At 36.2% G+C, this 27,845-nt stretch overlaps 3 protein-coding genes and 1 non-coding gene across 4 annotated transcripts in view; 3 read left to right on the forward strand and 1 right to left on the reverse strand.

The window, feature by feature from the left end:
- On the forward strand, nt 1-5,120 carry sting1 (stimulator of interferon response cGAMP interactor 1). Its single transcript, XM_016243020.1, has 6 exons — nt 1-227; nt 484-658; nt 1,507-1,674; nt 1,915-2,076; nt 4,476-4,662; nt 4,831-5,120. Exons 1-6 carry the CDS (start codon nt 1-3, stop codon nt 5,118-5,120), a joined length of 1,209 nt encoding a protein of 402 aa, XP_016098506.1.
- Nucleotides 5,121-8,708: 3,588 nt separating this feature from the next.
- On the forward strand, nt 8,709-10,429 carry LOC107559291 (DNA damage-inducible transcript 4-like protein). Its single transcript, XM_016243057.1, has 2 exons — nt 8,709-8,978; nt 9,752-10,429. The coding sequence occupies exons 1-2, from the start codon at nt 8,822-8,824 to the stop codon at nt 10,201-10,203; spliced, it is 609 nt and encodes a 202-aa protein (XP_016098543.1). The 5' UTR covers nt 8,709-8,821; the 3' UTR covers nt 10,204-10,429.
- A 294-nt stretch (nt 10,430-10,723) lies between these two features.
- Nucleotides 10,724-27,845, reverse strand: part of LOC107559269 (bromodomain-containing protein 8-like) — a 44,286-nt gene continuing 27,164 nt past the window's right edge. The window contains exons 2-11 of the mRNA XM_016243021.1: nt 24,983-25,085; nt 24,583-24,708; nt 22,826-23,010; nt 21,922-22,413; nt 19,711-19,913; nt 19,532-19,624; nt 19,357-19,425; nt 18,302-18,584; nt 15,873-15,965; nt 10,724-10,920 (exon numbers count right to left, since the gene is read on the reverse strand). Of these exons, the coding sequence (XP_016098507.1) occupies nt 10,861-10,920; nt 15,873-15,965; nt 18,302-18,584; nt 19,357-19,425; nt 19,532-19,624; nt 19,711-19,913; nt 21,922-22,413; nt 22,826-23,010; nt 24,583-24,708; nt 24,983-25,085 (1,707 nt within the window). The 3' untranslated portion in view covers nt 10,724-10,860. The remainder of the gene's footprint in view (nt 10,921-15,872; nt 15,966-18,301; nt 18,585-19,356; nt 19,426-19,531; nt 19,625-19,710; nt 19,914-21,921; nt 22,414-22,825; nt 23,011-24,582; nt 24,709-24,982; nt 25,086-27,845) is intronic.
- trnaa-agc (transfer RNA alanine (anticodon AGC)) lies at nt 25,495-25,567 on the forward strand. The gene has a single exon. It is a non-coding gene; the product is annotated as a tRNA-Ala (tRNA).

A 27,845-nucleotide genomic window follows, 5' to 3' on the forward strand; every position in this document is an offset into this window, starting at 1 on the left:
ATGTCAGGTGTGATGGGAGAGGACAGTCTGGTCCCCAGAGCGCGCAGCAGGCTGCCGGTGGTGTGTACTGGTGGACTGGGGCTTCTTACTCTGCTGTTTGCTTGGCTGCTGGACTCTGACAAGTTCATTGAGAGAACTGGAATGATCGCTTTTTGCATCACAGTAGAAAGGTTTATTCACAGTATGTGCTTGTTTGCAGAGGAGGGGCTCTTCCACTCAAAGCAAAGGTTAGAAAAGAAATTGTATACTTCGTATGTCCTTGCATTATGCAAATTAGTTGCAGAATGTAATCATTTTATTTAATTTTTTTACTTTAGTGTGAAGAACATTTAGAAAATCTAAAGAACCTTTTTCCACTATTTTGTGGAATGGAAAACTATGGATATTAAAGGTTCTTCATGAAACCATAGATGCCAATAAAGAGTGTTGGATGAAAGTATTAAAAAAATTTATTACTTCATTGTATAATATGCTCTTTTCCAGGTATCGTGGCAGAATAAATGAGATCTTTCAGACTTGCTTTAGAGGGCATGTCATTTTAGGAATGTGTGCAATATTCCTGATGCTAAAGTTGCAGTGGAGTTTCTCTGAAGAGCAGTGGAGTACCATGGCCCTCATGTGCGCAGTTTACCTGCTACTCAAATGCTTGGGGGTTCTGGTAAGATTAATCACATGGCAGGAGAACAAAATGTCTAAATCAAAAGATTATGTGAGCAATATTCAGTACTTACTTGTTCAACTGGTTCAGTTACATGCTAAAGGAACAGTCTACAATGTTGCACAACAACTTCCAAGTGGTCTACACGGCTGAGTCTATACTGAGTGTGCAATTAGAGGATCTTCAAAAATATCAGATAGTCACACTCAAATAGTTTGGAAGGTAAAAGACATGCTACATAGGAAACATAAAACACAACCAGCACTCATTTAACACAGGGTGGTCACTGACAAAAAAAATCGTAGTTCAAATTCAAAGTTAAAATAAGTTCACTGTATGCATTATATCACGATCAACTTAAATGTGCTGTATAATTTCAGCTACTTCACTTCCGTACAGAGACTGGTGTGATTCATCAGGACACCTGTTTTTTTTTTATATTGATTCTGATATTAAATAGCTCAGGGATGTTCAAAATACCCCTGTGGATTTCTACTTGCAGTCTTTCTCTTCAGCTCAGGTTTCCAACTAAAACCACATCTCATTTTTAAGATTTATAAATTGGTCTTAATATTCAATATTACACGTCATCCTCCACAACCGCTTGGTTCATTACTTGTTCTTATCTTCAGAATGACTGTGGAAGCTAAAATTTGCGTTCCAGCCACACATTTATCTCCACAAACATCTCACTCAATTTCAGTTATAATTTCTTACAAACAACTATGTGTTTGTACTGCAACATAGCTGTGGACGATCAAAAATAAAAGTAAAACAACTGACAAAACAATACAAATAAATGAAACAAGTAAAATAAAAAGTATTTGTATATTTGTATATGTTTGCAGGGCCCTTGTCCAGTTGAGATCTCAGAAATCTGTGAAATGAAGAAGATGAATGTGGCACATGGTTTGGCCTGGTCTTTCTATATCGGCTACCTCAAATTTGTCCTTCCAGGTACATTCCTTAGCCCTCTACATTGTGAGACGATACTTGAACTGCTCTTAGTGAGAAGAGTTTGCCCTGTGCCCATAAAAGGAGGCGTTGAACCAACCCTGTGAAAGAAGCGTGACTAAAAATCAAAACCGAAAGTAAAACGCGCACATGCATTCAAAAGCAATTTTAACACCCCGCGTTTTGAGAGCGACTCCCTGATGCGAGCAAATTAGGCTACATAACGTATCTACATTAGGCAAATTAGGCTACATAAGATATCTAGGCTGTTATTAGTATGTAGGCTATAATAGGTTGTGTAGTTGATACTTCTACCACTCAACGCAAAAGTTCCATTCAAACCTGAAGAGGAGGACACTAATGTAGTCTTCCAAGAAAACCTTCCAGAACTGGAGCGTGACACAGCAGGGGTGCGGAAACGCAGCTACAAGAACAGTGTCTACAAGATCATCCAGAATAATGAGGTGGGCTAATGCTGGTACTGTATTACTGGTAATTGAAGTCCTTTGATACTGGAAATGATCAAGAACTTTAAAAAAAAAAAAAACAATTCCAAAGCACGAGTCTATCCTTTGATTCAGAGATAGATGTGTTGTCTACTAATTCACATGCTTCTAGTCTGAATTTGTCTGGTGTTGAGAAAGTACATACTTTTAATATGTGTAAAGGTAATATGCTAGTATTAATGCAGAAGTTTGCACACTTTGAATCAACAGAACCAATTGCTTCGCAAAATGAAACGCCACATGCTGGTGATTCCTGCTGGTCAGAATGGTGTAAATGCATTGAAAACATGCATAAAATCACCTTTTACAAACCAATTGCAAATGTTTAATTGAAAGTGTTATCTATTAAATCCAAAAACATCTAATGCCATTAAAACTGTCTACACAATTAGTGTTATTTTATTCAACTGTAGAGCTTGTTTTGTTTGTTTTATGGAAAGCTTGATTATTCAGGTTAATAGACTATGAACTACAACTCTTTTTTATTATACAAATGTGTCTTTAAAAATGTCTTATCAAACAGATCTGAGATCAGGTATAGACACTGATTCATGGGCTCACAGAATCACACCCTAGCAGCAAACCACTGAAATTTTCAAACGTATCGATACAGTTTTGGTGTAACAAAGCCTCGTTTACTGAAATCACGGCAGTTTGATACTCGCTCTGAATCAACAAATGATCCACAAAGGTTTCGAAGCTTCACAAAGCGCCAATCACTAGCACACTTTTTCTTCAAAACCATCTAAATGTTTATGCCTAAAAGCTTGTAATTACATTAAGACAAATATAAATTGTTCCCAGATAACATAAATTGCCTTAAAATAAATGAATTGCATTAAAATATATTATTACTTAACGTTTATGTTTACAAATTGAAAGACAACTGTGGCAGCTTTGATCTTGTATTCTTCACCAACTGAAAATGTCCAAAGCAAGAGTATTTGTTATACTAGTGAGTTTCAGTGTTATTTTAGCATCATTATAATATTTTGAATTAGATATGTTTTCACTTGAATTGTAGTTAAAGTTATACTAATTTTGTTGTTTTCTTTCTTTTTTCTGAAACAAATATTTCTAGTTTTTGTTCATTGTTATTTATTATTCAAGTTAATGAAAAGTTGCCTTGGCAACTAGCTAAATTATATATATATATACACACACAAACCCGATTCCAAAAAAGTTGGGACACTGTACAAATTGTGAATAAAAACAGAATGCAATGATGTGGAAGTTTCACATTTCAATATTTTATTCAGAATGCAACATAGATGACATATCAAATGTTTAAACTGAGAAAAATTCTAAAAACACATAAGACTTTTACATAAAGATGTTCTGAAAAGACTTCCTGTTGCTCTAACACGATTTTACAAGAAATAAAATTTATTTTTGCCTATAAAAAAGGTAACCTTAAAATGAATGTCTTCATATTTATATATTCATGTGTAGGTTTTTTCCTTACCGAAGAACTACTAATAAATGTAGTAGTGTCAGGCTACTAATAACTTCTTAATAAATGCTGTTGAAAAAATTCCTTGCTTCTTCCAGTGAAACAGCTCTCCTCTGACTGACTGTGTTACTTTCCATGTCCTGCGGCAGAACAGTTACAATGAATGAGAGAAACTAGTTTAAACAAGTCGTGATGATGGAGGTGATTCATAACACTGGAAATAATTGAAGATGAATCACTACACTACTTGTCCATGACTAACATGTTTTAATCTAACATTTATCCACAGAACAAATATCGTATCCAGTTGATGTAGCTAATTTGAAATGATAATTTATAAAGTGCTTATTCTGAAGCTGTGCAATTTAACTGAGCATTTTTTTTTATGAAGTAATAAAATAGTCCATCAGGTTTCTGCAGCTGGGCTGATGCAATTTGGCTGATGGATTGATAAATTGATTTATCGGACACTGATAAATGAAAACTAGCAGGTGTTAAGTTTATGAATGGTTCTTTTTACAGTGAATAATTATGTTTGAAAATCTATGTACAATTGCATGAACATTATATATATATTATTATATTATATTACAAATATTTCTAATCATCTAATCACCTTTTTTCATGGTTTTGGTTAACTGTAATAACCCTGGTGAGTACAGAAACATACTTATACAATCAACCAGAAATACTATACCATCCAGGCACCACTGGCATACTGGTGTTCAAGTATGCATTGAAATAGTGCATTGAAATAGCAGGGATAGATAGATAATTTGCAAACTGGGATGCAGCAACACAAATATTTAGCTGTCAAAACAGCATCTCCTTGTGGCTAAAAAAACTGTAGTGGCACCGAAAATAAATCCACGGTCTTACCTTCTCTTTGTGTTCCTGTTCCTAGGCATTTAGCTGTGTTCTGGAATATGCCACACCACTGCTGACACTGTATCAGATGTCCCATGAGAGCAGTGCAGGGTTTGGAGAGAGAGAACGAAAACAGCAGGTCCTGTTGTTCTACAGAACCCTCAGCCAAATTCTGGAAAATTCTCTAGAGTGCCGGAACCGTTACCGGCTCGTCCTGCTCAATGGTCAGAATTTCATTCAAATTAATGAAAGGCTTTTAAGTCTTGTTCCTGAAATGATCAAAATGCAGTCTTTTAGAGATTGAGATAGACTTTAAAATCATATCTGGATATAATTCCTACAGTGGTTCCTCTCAGTGTCCATAATGCTGATTTCATACATCTGTTTTTCAGATGAGCACACAGGTGACCCTCATTACCTCTCCAGAGAGATCATCCAGCACCTGAAACAGCAGGATGGAGAGATTCACATGGATCACATCCAAGAGCCACCGAATGAAGTCCAGCCTGTTCCAGAAGAGGGTCCGATTGGGAATATTAATGGTGCACTGCGTGCCAATTTCCCAGAAGACCCAGTGAGCAGCAACCCAACCCTCATGTTCAGCCAACCACAATCTTTAAGATCTGAACCAGTGGAGACCACTGATCATTTTAACCAACCTAATGCAAGGAGATGGGATTGAGTTCATGAGTTCTTAGAATTATTTAATAGAATTTGATATAATAATAAGAATCCATTAAATCAGCTGCTCATAACCACCCTTATTTTCTCTCTGTGTTGTATTTTATTTTATTTCAGTTTATGCTTATTTCAAGCAATTATAATGTTTTTGGTTTTAATTTTAGTTAAGGACAATAACCCTGCCTGAACACCTTACAATGACCTCAAAATTAATTTGGACACCTGTGCCACAAATAAATGTGCACATGTATTAAATGTAGCATCATTTATTTACACATTTTGATATTATATAGGGTTTTTTATGCAATCATCAGAGACACATATCTTTGTTGAAAGATACTACTAACACCTAAAAACACATAAGACTTTTACATAAAGATGTTCTGAAAAGACTTCCTGTTGCTCTAACACGATTTTACAAGAAATAACATTTATTTGTGCCTATAAAAAAGGTAACCTTAAAAGGAATGTCTTCATATTTATATATTCATGTGTAGGTTTTTTCCTTACCGAAGAACTACTAATAAATGTAGTAGTGTCAGGCTACTAATAACTTCTTAATAAATGTTGTTGAAAAAATTCCTTGCTTCTTCCAGTGAAACAGCTCTCCTCTGACTGACTGTGTTACTTTCCATGTCCTGCGGCAGAACAGTTACAATGAATGAGAGAAACTAGTTTAAACAAGTCGTGATGATGGAGGTGATTCATAACACTGGAAATAATTGAAGATGAATCACTTCACTACTTGTCCATGACTAACATGTTTTAATCTAACATTTATCCACAGAACAAATATCGTATCCAGTTGATGTAGCTAATTTGAAATGATAATTTATAAAGTGCTTATTCTGAAGCTGTGCAATTTAGCTGAGCATTATTTTTTTATGAAGTAATAAACTAGTCCATCAGGTTTCTGCAGCTGGGCTGATGCAATTTGGCTGATGGATTGATAAATTGATTTATCGGACACTGATAAATGAAAACTAGCAGGTGTTAAGTTTATGAATGGTTCTTTTTACAGTGAATAATTATGTTTGAAAATCTATGTACAATTGCATGAACATTATATATATATTATTATATTATATTACAAATATTTCTAATCATCTAATCACCTTGTTTAGTTGTTCGGTATAATTTTTTTTTTTTACAATTTCTTTGTCCACAGCTTTTAATCACCTTATCCTGTTATAACATTCATTCATTCATTTGTATTTATTTGACATGTAGTTTCTCAATTAATATCGGGTCATAAATATTCCTAAACTACTTTCATCTGTAGCAGACAATTCTGGGAATATTATAGCAACGTTAGAAACGCTTTGGACGATAAAAACAAACCAAAAAAAAAACACTTAGTTACACACACTGTAACCATGTAACTGAAACCAAATAAAACATTATTATGCTAATAATTTAGCAGTTAGAAAATAAATTACATTTTTTAAATTATAAAATATAAAATCATGATATATAGTATTGTATTCTTTTATTAAATAAATGAAATAAATCTAACAGTAAAAAATGCTTTAGATAAGACTTCTGAAAGATGTAGATTGAGGGTTTTCCTGTGAATCAAATCATCCATCTAAGCGGCTGATTGAAAGAACATGTCCATCAGGTTTTGTTTTGACATTAATGGATGAACTATCACGAGTTTCACTATCATCCGTTTGTGATCAAAATCAACAAAGACTAGAGTCGTGAGGAGCTGAGAACTGGACAGGAGGAATAAACTAAACATATTTCAAAGCATACTGCTTGTCTAAGGTTATATGAATGTATTTTCTTAACAGCTGATTCAGTGAAGACACACAAGCATATTCTGCATGTCACTCCATGGTCAAAGGTTTCCAAATAGTTTACTCTTCCTTCCTTGTTCACCCACTCCGTAAACGAGATCTGTGGTTAATCTGTAACTTCTGGAAGGTGGTTCTACAGAAGTCTCTTCTAGTTCCTCATTGTAATATCGAAAGATGGTTCTCCATTTCTGCATACTTGAGTGAGGCAATGTGACGTCACAGCGCCAGAACAAAGATGAGATCACGAGGAAAAGTCCCTCATCGTGACTCAGAGACAGACAGAAGGCAAACAGGCACTTGCTGATGATGGCAGTATAAGACTGTAAAAGCACTTTCTAGACCAAACCTGCAGAAGATCAGACTTAAGTCACAGATCTCTTTTCTTTGGCTTTATTATTTACTTCATTAGAGTACAGTAAACTAGTGTAAACGTGTTTCCTGGGTCATCCACATTTCATAGAGAAGGCTGCTGAACTGGATTTTACTGATCGCGTGTTTGTCTTTCTGGTCATGTGAGTCTCACCTGTGAATAATCACACCTCATCTCACACTGTCTGAATCACTTTCTAGAAATCACATTTTTAGTACAGCACATACTTGCCCATGAGCACGTATGCGCATGTGTGAGGTCAATTTGTATCAGCTGTGAAAATAAACATATTTTAGTCTCCTTTACACTAAATTTCTTTGTCTAATTGATCAATTATTAGGATAATAATTTTGTTTTGTTTCATGTTTCAGTGTTTGTATAAACAAATGTTGCTATAATATTCCCATAATGGTTTGCTATAGATGAAAACAGTTTATATAAATATTTATGACGTCACATTATTGTTTCAGAAACTACATGTAAAACAAATAAATAATAAATAAATAAGCAAGGAAGCATGGCAGGATTAGTGAATTAGGGAAGAAAGGTCAAAGTTGATTACAAATTGTGGATAAAGAAAGAGAAAAAATAAAATAATAAAAAATTACACAAAACTGGGGGGAAATGATACCCCCATAATTGTCTGATACAGATGGAAGTAGATTAGTAATGTTTGTGATCTCATATTATTTGAGAAACTACATGTAAACAAACAAATCAATAATTGAATGAATGAATATTGCAGGACTACTTAAATGAATTAAAAAAAAGCTAAAAGTTGATTAAAAATGGGAAAAAATAGTAGTAAATAAAATACAATAAACAAACAATAACATAAAATAAATCATAATAATGCTATAATATTCCCATAATTGTCTGCTACCAGTTAAAGCAGTTGTTTATGACCTCATATAAATGTCATTTAAATAATAATATAATAAATAGGCCTATTGTAGGATGATTTTAGTGCATTTTTATAAAAAAAGTTAAATGATTAAAATAGTTGAAAGAGAAAAACATACAATACTAGAACAATACTGCACGACTATATTTAAGTGAATAAAAACAAACAAACAAAGCTTAAAGGTGATTTGAAAATGTGGAAAAAGAAATAGTGACCAGTCAGATAGTAAAATATTAAATTTTCATAATAGAAATATATAACATTTAGCTCTAATCCAAAAAGTTAATGTTCATGTTATTTGTCAACTAGGCCTGCTGTTGATTTAAAATAAGGTCTATATAGAATAGAATAGAGTAATAGAATAGAAACGCAAGAAGCTGGTTCGGTTGCATGTACTAGTGCAGTCTGGTCTGATTTAAGCTCTCTCGGCTTTGCGTCATGTCGCCCATCCCACAAACTTCAGCTGATGCAACATCACAGACAGCCCACTCAACTCAGTATAAAACCGGCTGCCGCGAGAGGAGCAACACATCTCCGCCTCTCGCATTCATGGACGGAACAAAGAAACAGTCAGTGGAAGAGTTTGGCGAGCTCTCGGGGAAAGACTCGGAGGAAATCACGTTAAAATGGTCTATACACAAGCTCTCGTGTTCGGGAACGGGATGACCGTCAGGAGCGAACAGGAAAAGCTAGCGGAGGACCTGAGCTTTCTACAGCACTTCAGATCCGACAGAGACAAACTCAAACACTGCGGCAGACTCATGAAAGCACAGAGCTCATCAAGTAAGTATCTTATTCCTGTCTGTCCAAACCAGCAATTGTAGGGGAAACCGGGGCAAGTTGTCACAGGCGCTCTGTCTCACTAACTATAAAGTCAAAAGTTTCGGTTTTGCGTGTTGATTTTTAAATAACCTAGTTCACAAATGTTAATTTGGAATATAAAAAAAACAGGATGTCATTAAAACAAAGGTCAACTAAAAAGTCCAATGAATGCTGATGCCAGGCTGTCACGTGTTTTGTTCCTATTTTATTAATTAAATTTTTTTATATATTTTGAAAATGACAGAATATTCCCATTCTGACAACTAACCCCGTATAGCGTGACAACAAAATGAAACAAAGGTCAACTAAAAAGTCCAATGAATGCTGATGCCAGGCTGTCACGTGTTTTGTTCCTATTTTATTAATTTATTTTTTATATATTTTGAAAATGACAGAATATTCCCATTCTGACAACTAACCCCGTATAGCGTGACAACAAAATTTATTAAACCTTTCTTTTAATGTTCAATAGCTTTTACATTAGACGTGATTAGATGGCACTCATATGAGCAGGGATCATGTACATTGTTTCAGTTTTCCAAAATTGCAGCATTCATTCTGGCCATGGTCCATGACAGCTTAGATCAGCTGATGGCACTGTATTACAGGCTGACGGTCTTAGTTTCTTGATCCTAATCTAATGAGCCATCGCTCACTCTCTCAAACTGCTGAGGCGTAAAGTTCCTGTCTGATCAGCTGAGCCTGACACAATCTATCTATTTACTCATTCACAGGTCTGGGATCCGAGTGCAGTTTGGAAGAGGAAGGAGAAGATGATGTGTGTCTTCAACTCGGCCTATCCAAACGCATTGAGAAGTGCCTCTATGAGGCCAAAGGAGCCAGTCTGAGCTGTCAGGAGCTGCGTCTGCCCCGGCGCATGACCACACGTGTGGCCGGAGACATTCTGCACTCATCCACGGATGAGCCGTGTGGGATACGAGGTGCACTGATCCACATGTTCATGGAAAGCAAAGGCACACTTCTGAAGCTGGGCACCATCATTCCCGATCAGAGTCTCACACCGACCTTCGAGGTCTCGGTGGTCCTGCAGCCTGATCTGGGCGGATGGCCTCCGCTGAAGATCCTGTTCGGAGGCGGGAAGGTCTTGAGCCTCAGACGGGAATATCGGCTGATCAAACAGAAACTCTACTCGTCCGCCACTCCTACTGTACTTGACTTTTATTAAAAGTGTGGTATTAAGAGTAAAAAGGAGGAGAAAATAATGCCTGAGGACGTCTCAGAGGAAGAGGACAAGTTTAGGAAAAGTTCACTTTGCACATCATTTCTGTTACATAAGTGTATTTCAGAGTTTACTGAAAGGTGTTTAAAAATGTAGATAATAACGTTCAGTTCAATGTCAGAAGTTGATATTGTGCAACTGACATTTCTAACACATTATGAACAGCTATGTTGTTATATAAGGCGATAGTAATCTTTGTTTTGAACAATGGCTTGTAAGGTTTCATTCTCAGCTCTAGAAAATGCTAGCTCTAGCTCTAATTTCTAACCATCCAGTGGTCAGGACGGTGGTACATTCAGCTTTTTTAAAAGGCCAGTGATGACAGCTAAATTTGTGACATCAAGTCAAAAACTTTTAAACAACTCCTCTAAACTCAAACAAACACAAGGTCAGTTTGTCCTGTCCCGTGAGTCTAGTTTCAGAGCACACTTGACCAGTTTTTCAGGACTGAAGGATTTCTGTGAAAGTCCTTCTGTAATTAGACTGTTGAATTGCTGTCAAACCACTGAGGCATTGAGTAACTAAACTTAGCCAGAACGTCTTAAAGAAACGGAAATAAAGCCTATTTGCACTTCCATAACAGCTGCAGTGAGACATCTCAGTTCACTTTTTCATCTTCATATCAGCCTCAATGGCACTGCGACGCCCTCTGGTGCCTCCATCCTGGAAGAGCAGAGAAGCAGGAGGCTGTGAGAAAATGCAAACAGCCTGTCATCCACTGCCCTAACACACCAGACCATCAGTGTGAGAAACTAACTAGCTTTGACCTGAGAACAGGAAGTGTGGGTGTGTTACCACTACAACAAGCCATTCATCTTAAAGAGACGGTGACATCAGAACTGTGCAATACATAGTTAAGAAATTGAAGAGTACAAGCTAGAAAAAAAGAAGAAAAAAAACTGAAAGAGCATTAAAAAAATGTGGTGTTCAGGAGTAAGTGAGTTAATAGTTAAAGCTGCTCATGGAAGAGTTGTGTTAGATGATTCTTGGAGATAAATAAAAACCATTTAAAAGGTAAGTTCAAGCGAAAATAAAAAAGTAAAATGAAAAAATATATATTTATACTACCATTCAAAAGTGTTTAAAAAAAAACTATGCTCACCAAGACTGCATTTAATTGATAAAAAATACAGTAAAAACAGTTATACTGAGAAGGATTCCATTTCAAATAACGGTTTTGTATTTGAATATATTGTAAAATGTATTTATTCATGCAAAGTTGAATTTTCAGCATCATTACTCCAGTCTTCAGTGTCACATGATCCTTCAGAAATCATGCTAATATGCTGAAAAATATTGTTGTGGAAACTGTGATGCATTTAATTCAGGATTCTTTGATTAATAGAAAGTTCAAAAGAAAAACATTTATTTGAAAACAATCTTTTGTAACATTAAAATATAAAAATAGTGTCACTTTTGAGCAATTTAATGCATCCTTGCTGAATAAAAGTATTCTTCTGGGGAAAGAAAAAAAAACGTACTCGAAAATACATTAGGGTTAATAAATTGTCTCAATTTTAATTTCTTAATGGATTATTCTGCTAAACATATCATGATACGCACAACCTTTTAGCATACAAACCTGGATATGTTCATAACAACATGGACCAAATTCAATCCTGGTGCAAGCGATCAGCTCTAACCAAACAGAGAACTGTGTCACAGAATACATGTGTGTGTTTGTGTTCGGTTAGAGGGGATGGGAAATAACTTGTGATCTTCAACCTGGATACTTACAAAGAGAGAGAGAAGGAAAGCAGGAGAGGCCATGGATAGGCTGTCCTGTAGAAGGACAAACAGCACAGTGAGAAAAAGAGAGTTCACTATTTAAAACCTATTCTAGAAATAGCCAGAGACAGACATGTACAACAAAGCAGGTGTTATGGGAGCAAACGGCAGGTATACTAATCTAAAACCCTGAGCATGAGATGGAAAACATCAGAAACATGTGCAGAGACTAGAATGACCAGACGTTTTATGAGCCATATCGCTTCGTATATCATCCTGATGGACTTACATTCACTTGTCCCATTAATTAGTCTTAACTTTAGTTTGGTTGCTATAAATAAACATTTTATACAGACAATGCAGTGATTTGATGTAGCCTTTAAAGGGTTAGTTCACCCAAAAATTAAAATTCTGTCATTAATTACTCACCCTCGTGTTTCAAACCCGTAAGACCTTCGTTCATCTTCGGAACACAAATTAAGATATTTTTGATGGAATCTGAGAGCTGTCTGACCCTGCATAGACAGCAATACAACTGACATGTTCCTAAGTCCAGAAACGTAGCAAGGAGATCTGTAAAATAATCCATGTTACATCAGGGGTTCAACCGTCATTTTACGAAGCTACGAGAATACTTTTTGTGTGCAAAAGAAAAAAAAACAACGACTTTATTCAGCAATTCGTCTCCTCCACATCACCCTGTAGCACCATTTTGGAGCGTATCAGCTGGACGTAAACAACGTATGCTGTTCTGTGTCAGCTGCATCACACGGATACGCTGTTTTCGTTCAGATCAAATCACAACAACGTAGGAAACAGATCCGGCGTGACGCAGCTGACAAAACAGCATACGTTATTTACATCCAGCTGATATTCTCCAAAATGGCACCAGGGTGATGCGGAGGAGACTAATTGATGAATAACGTCGTGTTTTTTTTTTTTGCGCACAAAAAATACTCGTAGCTTCGCAAAATGACGATTGAACCCCTGATGTAACATGGATTATTTTACAGATCTCCTTGCTACGTTTCTGGAACAGATCCGGCGTGACGCAGCTGACAAAACAGCATACGTTATTTACATCCAGCTGATATTCTCCAAAATGGCACCAGGGTGATGCGGAGGAGACTAATTGATGAATAAAGTCTTGTTTTTTTTTTTTGCGCACAAAAAATACTCGTAGCTTCGCAAAATGACAGTTGAACCCCTGATGTAACATGGATTATTTTACAGATCTCCTTGCTACGTTTCTGGACTTGGGAACATTTCAGTTGCGTTGCTGTCTATGCAGGGTCAGACAGCTCTCAGATTCCATCAAAAATATCTTAATTTGTGTTCCGAAGATGACCGAAGGTCTTACGGGTTTGAAACGACATGAGGGTGAGTAATTAACGACAGAATTTTTGGGTGAACTATCCCTTTAATGACAAGAGTGGATGGGATATCTGTTGTGTTCCCTTTAAAATATGAAGATATAAGATGAAAACATCTGTCGTGCATGTGCAAAATGATTGACAAAAGCTTTTAAGCAGAAACAGATGCTCTTATTTTATTGTTCTGACAATAAAATCTGAAAAAAAAGTGATTTAATATACTTTTAATAACAAACCTACTCATGATATTAATTATTCATTTTCATGTACACATTTAGCAGACTCACTCTTTTTAATCTGGCTAACAATTTACATTACCAGTCATCTTAAAAACATCTTACGATGACTTCAGGTCAACAAAACGTTTGCTTTCCATTGGCTTTTGTTTCCAGATGGTTGTGAATTAAAACAGAAACATGAACTTTCACAGCGGAATGGATTTGAACTCAGGTCTCCCGCATATAAAACATGTTGGAGGATGGAGCAGTTTTCTATCATGGTCATCTGGTCACCCTAGAAAGCTTCTCTGCATGTAGACACACGGCTGAGAAAGAAAAGGAGGATGGAATCAAGATGGAAAAAGGAGAATCCTAAGAATGTAGATCCTAAAGGGAGGATTTGAGGGGTTGATGAGTAACAGAGAGATGTGTATATATGTGTTAGCCGGATGAAGATTAAGGTGTTCATGTATGTGTGAGTGTGTTGTAACCGTTTCCATGACAACCGCAGCACTCCAACATAAACTCAAATAGATGGTGATGAAATGAGTGTCCAGTCATTTGAATGATCTCAGTCACACAGCAAAGAGCTCAGTGTGAATGCATCACTGAGACTGAAACCATGCAAACTAAATAATAAATAAATAAAAAACTTGCTTAACTTTGGTCTGGTGTGTGTTAAAAAATAAAAATGGCACACAGATTCAACAAAAGAAGACATCAAGAGGCTATTTAACCTAACACTTACACCACATACAGAAATATATTGTTTACAATAATCACATTTCTATCCTGTCTATAATAAGGTGATATACACTACTGTTCAAATGTTTGGGGCCAGTAAGATTTTTATACTTTTATTTAGCAGAAGTAATGACATTTATAATGCCGCAACAGATTTCTATTTAAAATTAATTCTGTTTTAACTTTGTTCATCAAATAATCCTGAAAAAAAAAAAATCCTGAAACATCACCATTTCCAGAAAAAATATTAAGCAAATGTTTTCAACATTGATAATAATAAGAAGTGTTTCTTGAGCACCAAATCAGCATATTAGAATGATTTCTGAAGGATCATGTGACACTGAAGACTGGAGTAATGGTGCTGAAAATTAAGCTTTGCATCACAGGAATAAAATACATTTTACAATATATTAAAATGGAAAACAGCTATTTCAAATTATAATACTATTTCACGATTTTAAAATATTTTTCTAGCATTTTTGATCAAATAAATGCAGCCTTTTATACTTTTATTTAGCAGAAGTAATGACATTTATAATGCCGCAACAGATTTCTATTTAAAATTAATTCTGTTTTAACTTTGTTCATCAAATAATCCTGAAAAAAAAAAATCCTGAAACATCACCATTTCCAGAAAAAATATTAAGCAAATGTTTTCAACATTGATAATAATAAGAAGTGTTTCTTGAGCAGCAAATCAGCATATTAGAATGATTTCTGAAGGATCATGTGACACTGAAGACTGGAGTAATGGTGCTGAAAATTAAGCTTTGCATCACAGGAATAAAATACATTTTACAATATATTAAAATGGAAAACAGCTATTTCAAATTATAATACTATTTCACGATTTTAAAATATTTTTCTAGCATTTTTGATCAAATAAATGCAGCCTTGGTGAGCATAAGAAATGTGTTTCAAAAACATTTAAAAAAAAAAACCAACTTACTGACCCTAAACTTTTGAACGGTATTTTGCATCTACACTCTTAAAAATAAAGGTGCTTCAAAAGATTCTTCAAGCGATGCCATAGAAGAACCATTTTTGGTTCCACAAAGAACCATTCAGTCAAAGGTTCTTTAAAGAACTATCTCTTTCTTACCTTTTTATAATCTGAAGAACCTTATTTCGCCACAAAGAACCTTTTGTGAAACAGAAAGGTTCTTCAGATGTTAAAGGTTCTTTATGGAACATTTAGACAAAAAGGTTCTTCTATGGCATCGTGAAGCACCTTTATTTTTAAGAGTGTATCTATCTATCTATCTATACACACACACACACACACTTAGAAAGCAGACAGACAGATAGATGGATAAACAGATATTCCGCCACATTTCTGAAAATGTTACATTATTCTGCGTATAACCACCCTTGTGATACAATCATTTACAGAACAACTAAGCCACAAATATGGTGCCATGTGGAAACCTGGAAGAGAAACTCGAGTGTTAGGCTCACTGTGTTTGTGCATGGGTTAGTACAGAAGTCACCTCACCTGCAGTGCCCTTGATTCTCACCTGCGAGTGCATGTTTGTGTGTGTACAGCACTGACCTTCTCATAAGTGTCTTGTTTGGAGTTGTTCCTTTTCCATCTGGCTGGTGGTTCTGGCTCTAAATGAGGGTCTTTGTGTGCAGGACTCAGGGTCTACATACGAGACTGTGTGTTAGTGCAAGTAACGCTAACCTTACTGTCAGGGACTTCAGCAGTTCACTCGTGTGTGTGTGTGTGTAAGGGACATAAAGTCTTTTATTTGGGTCCTATCAAGAAGGGGTTTCATGTGGAGCATGTGGAAACCAAATCGCTTCTGGATCAATCTTACGATAACATGACCAGCCCCATTTCTGCTCAAAACAAAAAAAGGTACAGTGCATTCTGAAAGAATCACTAACTTGCAATTCTTGTGTGTTGCAGCTTTAAAAAGGTTTTTTTTTCACATCCATCCACACTCCATAGTCCATAAAGATGCCTTTTTGTCTGCAAATTTTCATTTTCAGGTGAACTATTCCCTTAATAATTTATTAGTAAATAAACATTAAGATCAATAAATGCTAACTATTGTTATTTTCCCCAAATTCTCAAATTTTTTCTGAAATGCTTTGTTTTCATTTTTCATTAAATTAAGTATTAGTAATTAAAAAGCATGTCTATTCTCTTCTCAAATCATGAAACTTATACTATGTAACAACAATCTATTAAAAGTTTAACCAAAATGAAATTTTTAGGGCCCTATAAAATGTTTTATTTTTCACAAATTCCAAGGTTTCGGTTTAAATTTGTCCAGATTTCATTTTAATCATTTAAATACATGTTAATAAACAAAAAGCATGCCAAATTTATTTAATTCATGAAACTTTAACAATTTAATTGCTTTTTGAAATGCATTTTATTTCAGATGCATGCGATATTTCAGTTTTTTTTTTCGTTTTAATAAATGTGCAAAAACATTACAAGTCTGTTTTTAACTTTGTCATTATTGGGTATGGATTGTAGATTGCTGTGAAATTATGTGCATTTTAGCATAAGGCTACCACATAATAATATGTGAAAAAAGGAAGGGGTCTGAATACTTTCTAAGTGCACTGTATTTTATATTTGCCATAAAGAAAAACAGAACCATTTTCATGACAATTAAACATCTGGTTCTTATTTTGTGCTTCTCATTTTGGGGTGAAATATGAAATATGAAGTTTTTGACAAGTTTTGTGAGATTCACCATACAAGGTTTGCATTTCTGAGTTTGTACAGAAAGTATTTGGACAGTGAAACTTTTTCCTGCATTTCAGCATTTTTGGATTTTAAATAAAACTTAGCTCAGGGACTGAGTGCTGAAACGACACTTTGAGTGCAGCCATCCCATTAAGAGCTAGAAAATCAATTTGTGCAGATTACTTGTGAGTATTACAACGTCATGTGCAGCTTGTGGTCGCAAATCCATTTTGTGTTTATTGACAGCCATTAAGTCTGCAGGCTAAAGACATTGCGAGTTATATTTCCTGATGATGCATCAGTTTGTGCTTTCCCATTCAATCTCAGATGCACTGAAATCAGGTCAGTTTGCAGGTACTGGCTGTTTGGTGCCATTGCCAGCCGATAGTTTGAGGCAAATGGTTTTAAAACTATGTTTTCAGGACACTTTTGAATTAATGCTGCTTCAACAGAGACAGAATTAAGAGCCAATCCCACAGCGTTTTCCTCACAGATAAAGCTCCATGCTGTGGCGCACAGGAAGATGTTTTTCTACTTTCCTTTCTATGACTCCGAGCTCGCTCTTCCTAAACCGTTTCACTGTCCACAACACTTCACTTCAGATGTCTACAGACTCTTTGATGTACTTTGATGTCCCGTCCTTGAGACATTTGAAGCTTCTAGCCTGCTCTCTGAAAAACATCTCAGCCTATATCCTGGAAAAGGATCAAGTATCTTGATTTGTTCTAGAGATGCTATTTTTCTTAATGACTGCACATGCTGCTCACTCAACAATCCAGTGTTGTTATTGCCAACTAATAATTTTTAAAATAATTTTAGAGAATTTAAATAAAGATGTAATAAAATATAAATATTAGATTAAAAAATATACATTTAAATCTATAAAAAAAAAAAAAACTACTAAAAATGGCTAAAACTAAAATGAAAAATATATATGAAAAATAATAAAATATTTTTTAATATGAAATATAATAAAAACTATAGCAGTATATAATGTTAAAATAACTGTCTTAAATATATTTTAATGTGTTCCTGCTTCTTTAAGCTCTCTTTTGTCTCACTGAAGGATCTGCTCTAATACATCAATATAAGTTTGTTTATTAAATGTCACTGGCCAAATAATTAGCAGTGAAAGCGTTGTGATTATGTCTCCTTATAGTGCTCACTGTGCGTGTGTGTCTGTGTGTGTGATGATATTCCTCCAACCTTCTCCACAGCGTCATTTCCACTTGTGGTTTTGTGTGTGTGTGTGACTATGCATGTGTGTCCCTAACCTTCTCATTGGGGTCTTGTTTGCGGTTGGCCTCCCTTCCGCGCAGGCTCTTGGTGCTGATGCCTGATTCTGATGTTTGCATGATCAGCTGAGTGGCCAAGAACTGCTGGATCTGTTCCAGAACGTCCCTCTGCATCTCCAGGGCCATGTGGTAGACGTCATGATCCGAGCTGTTATACATCACCGCGTTCTGGAACATCAGCATGATGTCACGCTGGAACTCCGCCGTCGTGCGGATCTGCCCAGACTCGATGTTCTTTTTGATGGCTGATAGGTCCATCGGTCTGAGGAGGTGGAGATTTCAGAGATTACATCTTGGATGGTCTGAGGGTGAATACATTTTCTGCAAATTTTCATTTTCAGGTGAACTATTCCCTTAATAATTTATTAGTAAATAAACATTAAGATCAATAAATGCTAACTATTGTTATTTTTCCCAAATTCTCAAATTTTTTCTGAAATGCTTTGTTTTAATTTTTCATTAAATTAAGTATTAGTAATTAAAAAGCATGTCTATTCTCTTCTCAAATCATGAAACTTATACTATGTAACAACAATCTATTAAAAGTTTAACCAAAATGACATTTTTAGGGCCCTATAAAATGTTTTATTTTTCACAAATTCCAAGGTTTCGGTTTAAATTTGTCCAGATTTCATTTTAATCATTTAAATACATGTTAATAAACAAAAAGCATGCCAAATTTATTTAATTCATGAAACTTTAACAATTTAATTTATTTATTACAATTTGTATAATAATAGGGCCCTATGGACCATTTGATTAATTTCAGAAATTCTGTGTTGTCTCTTTAAATTTTTCTGGATTTATGATTTAATACGGCTTTATTATTAATATTCACAGATACTTGTCCATATCTTGATTTGGTTAAGTGTACTCATATACTTTTGATTTATTCACCCAAAATGTATCATTCGGTGTTATACAGTAAATTCCATTTTTATGACTGGATTCTATGATTATGTTCACATTTTCTGCATCACAGAAATCACAGGGCCCTACATACTTAAAAGAATAAGAGGGTCTCATCTTGATACCTGTGTACGATGCTGTGATAACCAGGGGCAATGTCATCAGACACAGGTTGCAGAAACACACTTGCATACCTGAAACACAAAACAATAAATGACAAACATTTACAACACATTTCTGTCTGCAGATCGGTGCTCATTACACAACAGCAGCTGAGGTAAGTATGAATGAGAAGCTCACCTGTGATTGGCTGCTGCCCGCCACACCAGCATGATGGCTTTCTTCCAGATCTTCTGAGCCTGCAAGGCCTCTTGATCTTCACTACACATGGAGCTGAGAGAGAGAGTTGTTAAAGGCAGACGAAAGATTAAAACACACATAATAAACGCTAACACACAAACATACACAGAGACACTCACAACTGTGATGAGGCAGGGCTGCTGGCGGTGGAGTCCGCTGTAGTGTAGCGCTGAGAGTGACTGCCGTATCCATCCTCACTCTCACTGGCAGGAGGATCAACCTCCGAGAGATACGGCCCCTCTCCGTCCCCATCGCCACACTCTTTCATCTCCATCCCTTCATCCACATCCACCTCACTGCCTCCATCCTCTTCCTTCACCTCCTACAGCATTTGAAGAAGGAATATTAAACAGAGGAATATCTGGAATAGCCTTCCTGATAACGTTCGGGGTTCAGACACACTCTCTCTGTTTAAATCTAGATTAAAGACACATCTCTTTGGCCAAGCATTCAAATAATGCATCTCATAATCTTGTACTGCAGTTATATCTGATCAAATGTGCATTATTATTCTTTAGCTTGGGTTAAACAAATCAATTTTGCTTGGTTGGAACAGCAGCTATGCTAATTATGTCTCTATTTGTTTCTCTGTTTTTGACTAGGATTTACACAAGCTTCAGTCTGGATCCAGAACACCTGAGAAGAGATGATGCAACCCCTCAGAGGACCTCAGATGATGCCAACCCTGAAACAACATACAGAACTACCACATTTTGCTATAAGTTTGATTGCATCATATAATAATTGCTGTTAATAGTGTTCATCGTCTGTTTGAGTACGTCTTTAATTGATTTTTCTGTGCATTTCTGCCATATGTACATTAACTGACAGTCACCACTGATAAGCTACTACTAAATATTGTAGAAACCTAATTTGCTGTAAAGTTGCTTTGCAGCGATTTGTATCGTAAAAAGCGCTATACAAATAAACCTGAATTGAATTGAACCGAATAGAGTTACTAATTCATCCTTCAATTCAATCTGTGAGAGAAATGCAGGGGGTTTGTGAAAAGTGTCAAATTAAAATAATTTAAAAATAAAAAACCCACTTTATTTTAGTGATGCACGATCATGATTTTTTCAAAGCCGATTCCGATACAGTTTTTTTACAAGCAAACTGGCCGATTCCAGTTGAATATGAATCCTATAGCCTACAGAACTGACGTTTACTTCTGGCTTTTCAAAAGTGCATGCCAGTTCTTCCTTACAAAAAGAAGCATTTCAGCTTTGTCACAAGTTAGTCTGTTTTGTTTCTCATCCAACACGTGAGAAGCTGAGCTGAACAAACGTTCACTGTCTACACTTGTGCAGGGCGCGGACAGGTACACTCGCGCAACTTGCAGGAAAGTGGCTCTTATTTGTGCACCAGTACACCAACGGCTGTTCGCTTCTTGGTATCTGTGCCTCAGACAGGTAGCTCTGCATTTCCAGTGCTGTACGGCTGCCCGTATCCTTAATCGCTTCAGATTTTTCTTCCAATATCTCATCGTGCATCGCCAACAATGAGCTTGCTCTGCATGGTATTTTTTTCTGCTGGTGCCTCTGTGCACACTTCCGGAAAAATCAGGACGAAAAAAATACAAAAAACTGGTCCGATTTATGGCCGGTCAACCAGTGCATCCCTACTTTATTTGCTTACCTGTATGTCATGTAACCATTAACAAACATCAGAGATCCAAGAACATTTGAATTTATTGTTAAATTATTAAAATCTCAGAGATATTTAAAAAATATTTCTGGGTTAAAAGGGTTAAAAGTATAGTTTACCCAAAATTGAAAATTCTGTTATAATGTCTTCATCCTAATTATTTGACTCTTGATCTTCTACAGAAAAAAAGTAGATTTTTGCAGAATGTCTCATTTATTTTGTTACTGAATCGTTTTCTTCCCATTCGGCTCAAATCTCATTTGCAATCACAGCCACTTAAATATAGCATGTCAAGACACTTCAGACCAGGTTTGATGCCCAAATCTGTGGCAATGCGCCTTGTCATACCATATTTGAATGCAAATAAGATTCAGGATTTCAGCCAAAGGTATCATTTTTAGTAAATAACTTACATTTTGGTCTTTCACTCATTTAAAGCTATCTTATGACTTCATAATACTTGTGCATGTGTCTTATAGGCTTTAGACTTTTATTGTGCTTTTTGTCATCTCTCTTTGCTCATTCACTTTCTAGAAAAAGACGTTTCCTTTAACATTTTATGCTTTTATCTGACGATATAATCATAAGTGATTATAATCATATAATTTTCCCAAACATATGATATGAAAACATGTTAAGATTGTTAAATATTATTACAATTTAAAATAACTCTTAGCTGATACCTTTGTGTCTTTTGCCGAGGCTGAGCTATCCTCTGAGTCCAGACAGGGCATCACGGTCTCTGGCTGAACCCAGTCTTCCCCCTCACACTTCACGGTCGGACTCGGGGTTCTGTTCTCCTGCTGCGTTTCCTCAATTCCTTCTTCTCCATCTCCTTGCCTCTCACCCTCCATCTTAACCACAGAGTCCTGGCTCTGCTCTGTGTCAGGGGCGGCAGGCACCACAGTGCCCCCTGTCACTTCGTCAACCACTTCGGTTTCTGTAGCCTCCTCTACCAGAACCTCCATTTCTCCCTGCACACCCGCGGGGTCAGGGCAGCTCTGCGTGACCGCTGGGGCAGGACTTTGCTGGACGATGGGCTCTGGTTCAGCTGCCTTAAAGGTCTGTGACTCCCAAGGGCTGGTGATGGGGTGGCCCCCGACCGCTGGGTCCTCACAGAGAGAGAGAGCCGCCTCCACCGCGGCTGCGTCCAAAGCCTCCACGGGATCGTCCACCTGAGACAGAAGTATTTGTATAGATCATTTCAGATTTGGCAACAGAAAGGAAAAGCTTTTGAACTATTTTCTGTTTTAAGAGTTTATTAAAAAAACGGAGGGAATCATGAAAGCGCTTGGTGGGTCAGAGAGTCAAATGGAACCCACTGACGTCCATGGTATTTTTTTCCCATACTATGGAAGTAAATGGTTACCGTCAACTGTTTAATTAGCAACATTCTTCAGAATATCTTATTTTGTGCTCAACCGAAGAAAGAAACTCATACAGGTTTGGAACAACTTGAGGGTAAGTAAATGAGGACAGAATTTTCCTTTTTGGGTGAACTATCCCTTTAACACTACATGAAGTAGCAACCAATCGCATCATCACAACTGTCCACAGGTGGTTGTATGCGTGTCTGTGTGTGTATACCTTCTCCTCTATGATTGCAATGATGTCTCCCACTGTCTCCAAGTCCAGTTCATGTGCCATGTATGACACCGACACCACTGTGTCCTCATCCACCAGCTCTGCCTCTTTCCGCTCCACCTCCGCCGGCGTGGACGACCCTGCCATTACTGCTTCTGCTCCAGAACCTTCAGCAACAGCAGCAGCTCCTACACACAACAAGAAACACATTTCTTAGAGTACTCTTACTATGGTTCATCTCTTTCATAAGTGCTCTGACACCCTTTAAAGGCTGAATTTGGCCTTTGAGGTCAGTGCCTTTTCTTTGAAAGAAATTATTACTTTTATTTAGCAAAGATGCATTACATTGATCAAAAGTGACAAATACATTTATAATGTAACAAACTATTTCTATTTCAAATGAATTCTGTTTTTTTTTTTTTACATTTTATTTATCAAAGAATCCTGAAAAAAAAGAAGAAAAAATAATACATAACTTTAATATGAACATTGATAACAAGAAATGTTTCTTGAGCAGCAAATCAGCATATTAGAATGATTTCTGAAGGATCATGTGATACTGAAGACTGGAGTAATGATGCTGAAAATTCAGCTTTGCATCACAGGAATAAATTACATTTAAAATGATAAGAACATGGAAACCGTTTTAAATTGTGATGAAGATTCACAGAATTACTTTTTCTTCTTGCATTTTGATTAAATAAATGCAGCATTGGTGAGCATAAGAGACTTCTTTCATAACATTAATAAAAATCTTGCTGACCACAAACTTTGTTTGTATTAACTGTTATTCTAAAATATAATCCAAGAACTCTAGCGCTGTAAGTGCAGTCTGAGTGATTTGTGATTGGATGAAGATGATGGGATGAACTACACATCACATGACACAAACAGACTGGCTGAGCAAAAACAAACTGACCATTAGGGCTGTCAAATTTTTTTCCCGAATTTCGAGTATTCATTCAATTTAAAATAAAAATCCACATTCGAATGCAAAAACGTTGCAGCCTTATCAGTGGTGCACTAGATGCGATGACTATGTAAGTGTAGTTGCATTATGTTTTTGTTAGCCTATCCAGTTGAAGCCACTAGATGCGGCGGTGCTGCGTTGTTCAATAAAAATATAGCGGAAAAAGAGAACATCAATGTGGAGAAGATCTTGTTTACGTCAAAACTGAAACCAAGCCGTTTACACAGAACACATATTTCGTGCATTTTCTAGAAGGACATCTATCAGCGTTGCACTTGAGTCTCGCACAAACGAGCTTGTTTAGAAAGCCATGTAAAATTAATGCAAGTTTAACTTAGAAAAAAACATATATCGAGACTTTATGGCGGGTTTTTTCCCCATACCACTGCATCTTATGTTTTTAAATGAAAAATGTACTCATTGACTTTCTGCCCTTTGTATTAAACTATGCATACATACATGATGCTGTTTTGTTTATAGTTGTTTAAGTAACTTAATTAATTATATTAATTAATTATAAACATTATTTTAAACATTATGCACTTTTTTCACAGATAGTCATGTTATCTTACTGAATAAACGTGCATTAGTAATATTTTGATCGATGCGCCCTCTTGTGGCCTCAGGAGAGAAGCCAAAAGCTTTTCTTCACCCTAACTGAAATTATGCATTTTAAATTCGAATTTTGATAATATTAAAAAAAATGTGAATTTAGTTTTTCAGACATTTTGACAGCCCTACTGACCGTTCTACAGAGAGTGCTGAAGGGAGGAAAACAGAGATCAGAGACCTGTTTTGGGCACAGAGAGGTGGTCCGGGGCTGGGGGGACCACTGTGGGGGGCTTAGGGGGATCAGCACTGACAGGTTGCTGCACTGGGGTGGCACTCTCCAACAGACGAGATAACGTAGGAGCATCTGACACAGAGAGACACACATACAGCGCTACAAACACACACACTAAAGCACACAGCTACTCTCACAATAATCAAACTATAATGTAATACAGAGAGCAGGAAATCTAAAAGTTGCATGCAGGACGCACGGTAAAAATGCAAAAGAATAGCCAAACCAATGCAAACAGCATAACTCAAAATTCAGTTTGTTCAATGACAGAAAATGTTTAACGTTGAAGAGAAGACATTCAAAGCACACATTTAAAACAAACAGAAAGAAGAGTGTCTGTGTTTACCGGCTGTAATGTCTTGATTAGCAGGCAGAGCGGTTGCAGCAGTGTGAAGCTCAACTCCATGAGATCCATTACTCAAACCTGTGGCCACGTCCCCTTCAACCACCTGCCCGGTACATACACACCCAGAACAATTTTATCTCCACTTTTAATGATAGTCAAGGTTTCTTGCACCAAAAACAATCATAGGTTTGTTTCTAATCTGCACTGGGTTATTATCGTTAACTAAAACGAACACTATTTGTAAAACATTTTTGTTAATTGAAATTAAGCTGAAATAAAACAAAAAATACATATTAAATGAAAAACCTTACATGAAAAATCAAAAACTTGCCTAATTAATATGAGAAAAATACTAATAAAACAACAACTAATAAATATGAGAAAAGAGCATAAGAACATTACTACAAAATGAAAACATAAAATACAAAAATATGGTACTATTGTAGTGTAACACCCATAGGAACGCTATAGAGCTGTCGCACAAAACTCTTTCCGACAGCGATTCTTTCAGAGGGGGATTAGCTCAGATGGTAGAGCGCTCGCTTAGCATGCGAGAGGTAGCGGGATCGATGCCCGCATCCTCCAATTATGGCAATCATTTAGGTAACTTAAATTAGGTACAACACTGAAAACACACAGAAGATGCAGTTTGAAATTATTGAGACTACTAAATACCGCAATGGTTGCATTTCCCTTATAGTTTACAGTTCCTTGTAGATATTTTAATAATGAAACATTAGATATTTGCTCTATAATAGAGATGGGAATCTGACAGGTAGCTCGCTTAGCATGCGAGAGGTAGCGGGATCGATGCCCGCATCCTCCAATTATGGCATCCATTTAAGTAACTTAAATTAGGTACAACACTGAAAACACACACAAAATGCAGTTTGAAATTATTGAGACTACTAAATACCGCAATGGTTGCATTTCCCTTATAGTTTACAGTTCCTTGTAGATATTTTAATAATGAAACATTAGATATTTGCTCTATAATAGAGATGGGAATCTGACAGGTACCAAACTCCATAAAATACGACTTATGTCACTGCAGAGCTCAAATTAATAGTGTAGTTTCCTTTGCAGCCACCAGGTGTCAACAGCACACTGCAATATACAGTATATGAATGCGAATAGCTATCATTCACACTTTTTGAGGGCCCTGAAGATCCTTCAAAATACCCACTTATGAGAGACTCATAGCCATTTTATTGTTAAGATTTGTTCTATTGAATTATATACTACTTATATAAAGATTTTCACAGTCACTATTGTTATGGCTATTGAAATACAGCCCACCCCCCACCTGTTAGTTCGGAGACCTATTGTATATTTAGGATCCCAAAGAGAAATCATTGTTACTAACAATAAGTTGTGGCCATCAGAGCTATTACTCTTCTTAAATGATCTGAACATGACTTGAAAGCAAACTGTACATCAAAAAGCTAATTCTGAAATGATCAAGCCACCCAGGATCTACCAATAATTTAAGCAGGCATACTTGTCTGAGAAAATGTGCTTATTTGTCAGGATGAACTACTGTTAACATATACAATATATTTTGTCAGCAGAATATACTTATCAGTATGTACCGCAATAAATGCGCCTTTGTCAGGCAGAAATTATGTGTAATCCTAACACTGGGCCTAAACTGGCAAGTACTGCAGTACAATAGTTACAGTGACAATTATATTTTAAAGCTATATTTTAAAGGCAACAAATGAGAATCAATCAGCAGCACTGTTTTGCTAACTTACGATTTTTAGAATAATAAGCATCAAGGTCCACCCCTAAACCTAACTGTAAGCAGCTCTGACAAAAGTATATGAATGAGATTGTACAAGATAAAGGAACTGTTTAACTTAAAATTAAAATTTGCTACAACGTGATTGTCCATTACATCTAGATTCATGTTTACTTATTTTACATAGGCGCAATGAGCCAAACTCCATAAAATACGACTTATGTCACTGCAGAGCTCAAATTAATAGTGTAGTTTCCTTTGCAGCCACCAGGTGTCAACAGCACACTGCAATATACAGTATATGAATGCGAATAGCTATCATTCACACTTTTTGAGGGCCCTGAAGATCCTTCAAAATACCCACTTATGAGAGACTCATAGCCATTTTATTGTTAAGATTTGTTCTATTGAATTATATACTACTTATATAAAGATTTTCACAGTCACTATTGTTATGGCTATTGAAATACAGCCCACCCCCCACCTGTTAGTTCGGAGACCTATTGTATATTTAGGATCCCAAAGAGAAATCATTGTTACTAACAATAAGTTGTGGCCATCAGAGCTATTACTCTTCTTAAATGATCTGAACATGACTTGAAAGCAAACTGTACATCAAAAAGCTAATTCTGAAATGATCAAGCCACCCAGGATCTACCAATAATTTAAGCAGGCATACTTGTCTGAGAAAATGTGCTTATTTGTCAGGATGAACTACTGTTAACATATACAATATATTTTGTCAGCAGAATATACTTATCAGTATGTACCGCAATAAATGCGCCTTTGTCAGGCAGAAATTATGTGTAATCCTAACACTGGGCCTAAACTGGCAAGTACTGCAGTACAATAGTTACAGTGACAATTATATTTTAAAGCTATATTTTAAAGGCAACAAATGAGAATCAATCAGCAGCACTGTTTTGCTAACTTACGATTTTTAGAATAATAAGCATCAAGGTCCACCCCTAAACCTAACTGTAAGCAGCTCTGACAAAAGTATATGAATGAGATTGTACAAGATAAAGGAACTGTTTAACTTAAAATTAAAATTTGCTGAATACTCACCCTCAGGCCATCCAAGATGTAGATGAGTTTGTTTCTTCATCAGAACAGATT

This window comes from Sinocyclocheilus grahami, unplaced genomic scaffold (genome assembly GCF_001515645.1).
Source record: "Sinocyclocheilus grahami isolate Dianchi unplaced genomic scaffold, SAMN03320097.WGS_v1.1 scaffold680.1, whole genome shotgun sequence".
NCBI classification, from domain to species: domain Eukaryota; kingdom Metazoa; phylum Chordata; class Actinopteri; order Cypriniformes; family Cyprinidae; genus Sinocyclocheilus; species Sinocyclocheilus grahami.

What these genes read in the sequence shown, in the direction of transcription:
- sting1 (XM_016243020.1), top strand. Translation starts at nt 1, where the DNA reads ATGTCAGGTGTGATGGGAGAGGACAGTCTGGTCCCCAGAGCGCGCAGC. An exon ending in CTCTTCCACTCAAAGCAAAG is followed by an intron (nt 228 to 483) that starts GTTAGAAAAGAA and finishes GCTCTTTTCCAG; the next exon opens with GTATCGTGGCAGAATAAATG. An exon ending in TCAAATGCTTGGGGGTTCTG is followed by an intron (nt 659 to 1,506) that starts GTAAGATTAATC and finishes ATATGTTTGCAG; the next exon opens with GGCCCTTGTCCAGTTGAGAT.
- LOC107559291 (XM_016243057.1), top strand. Translation starts at nt 8,822, where the DNA reads ATGGTCTATACACAAGCTCTCGTGTTCGGGAACGGGATGACCGTCAGG. An exon ending in GAAAGCACAGAGCTCATCAA is followed by an intron (nt 8,979 to 9,751) that starts GTAAGTATCTTA and finishes ACTCATTCACAG; the next exon opens with GTCTGGGATCCGAGTGCAGT.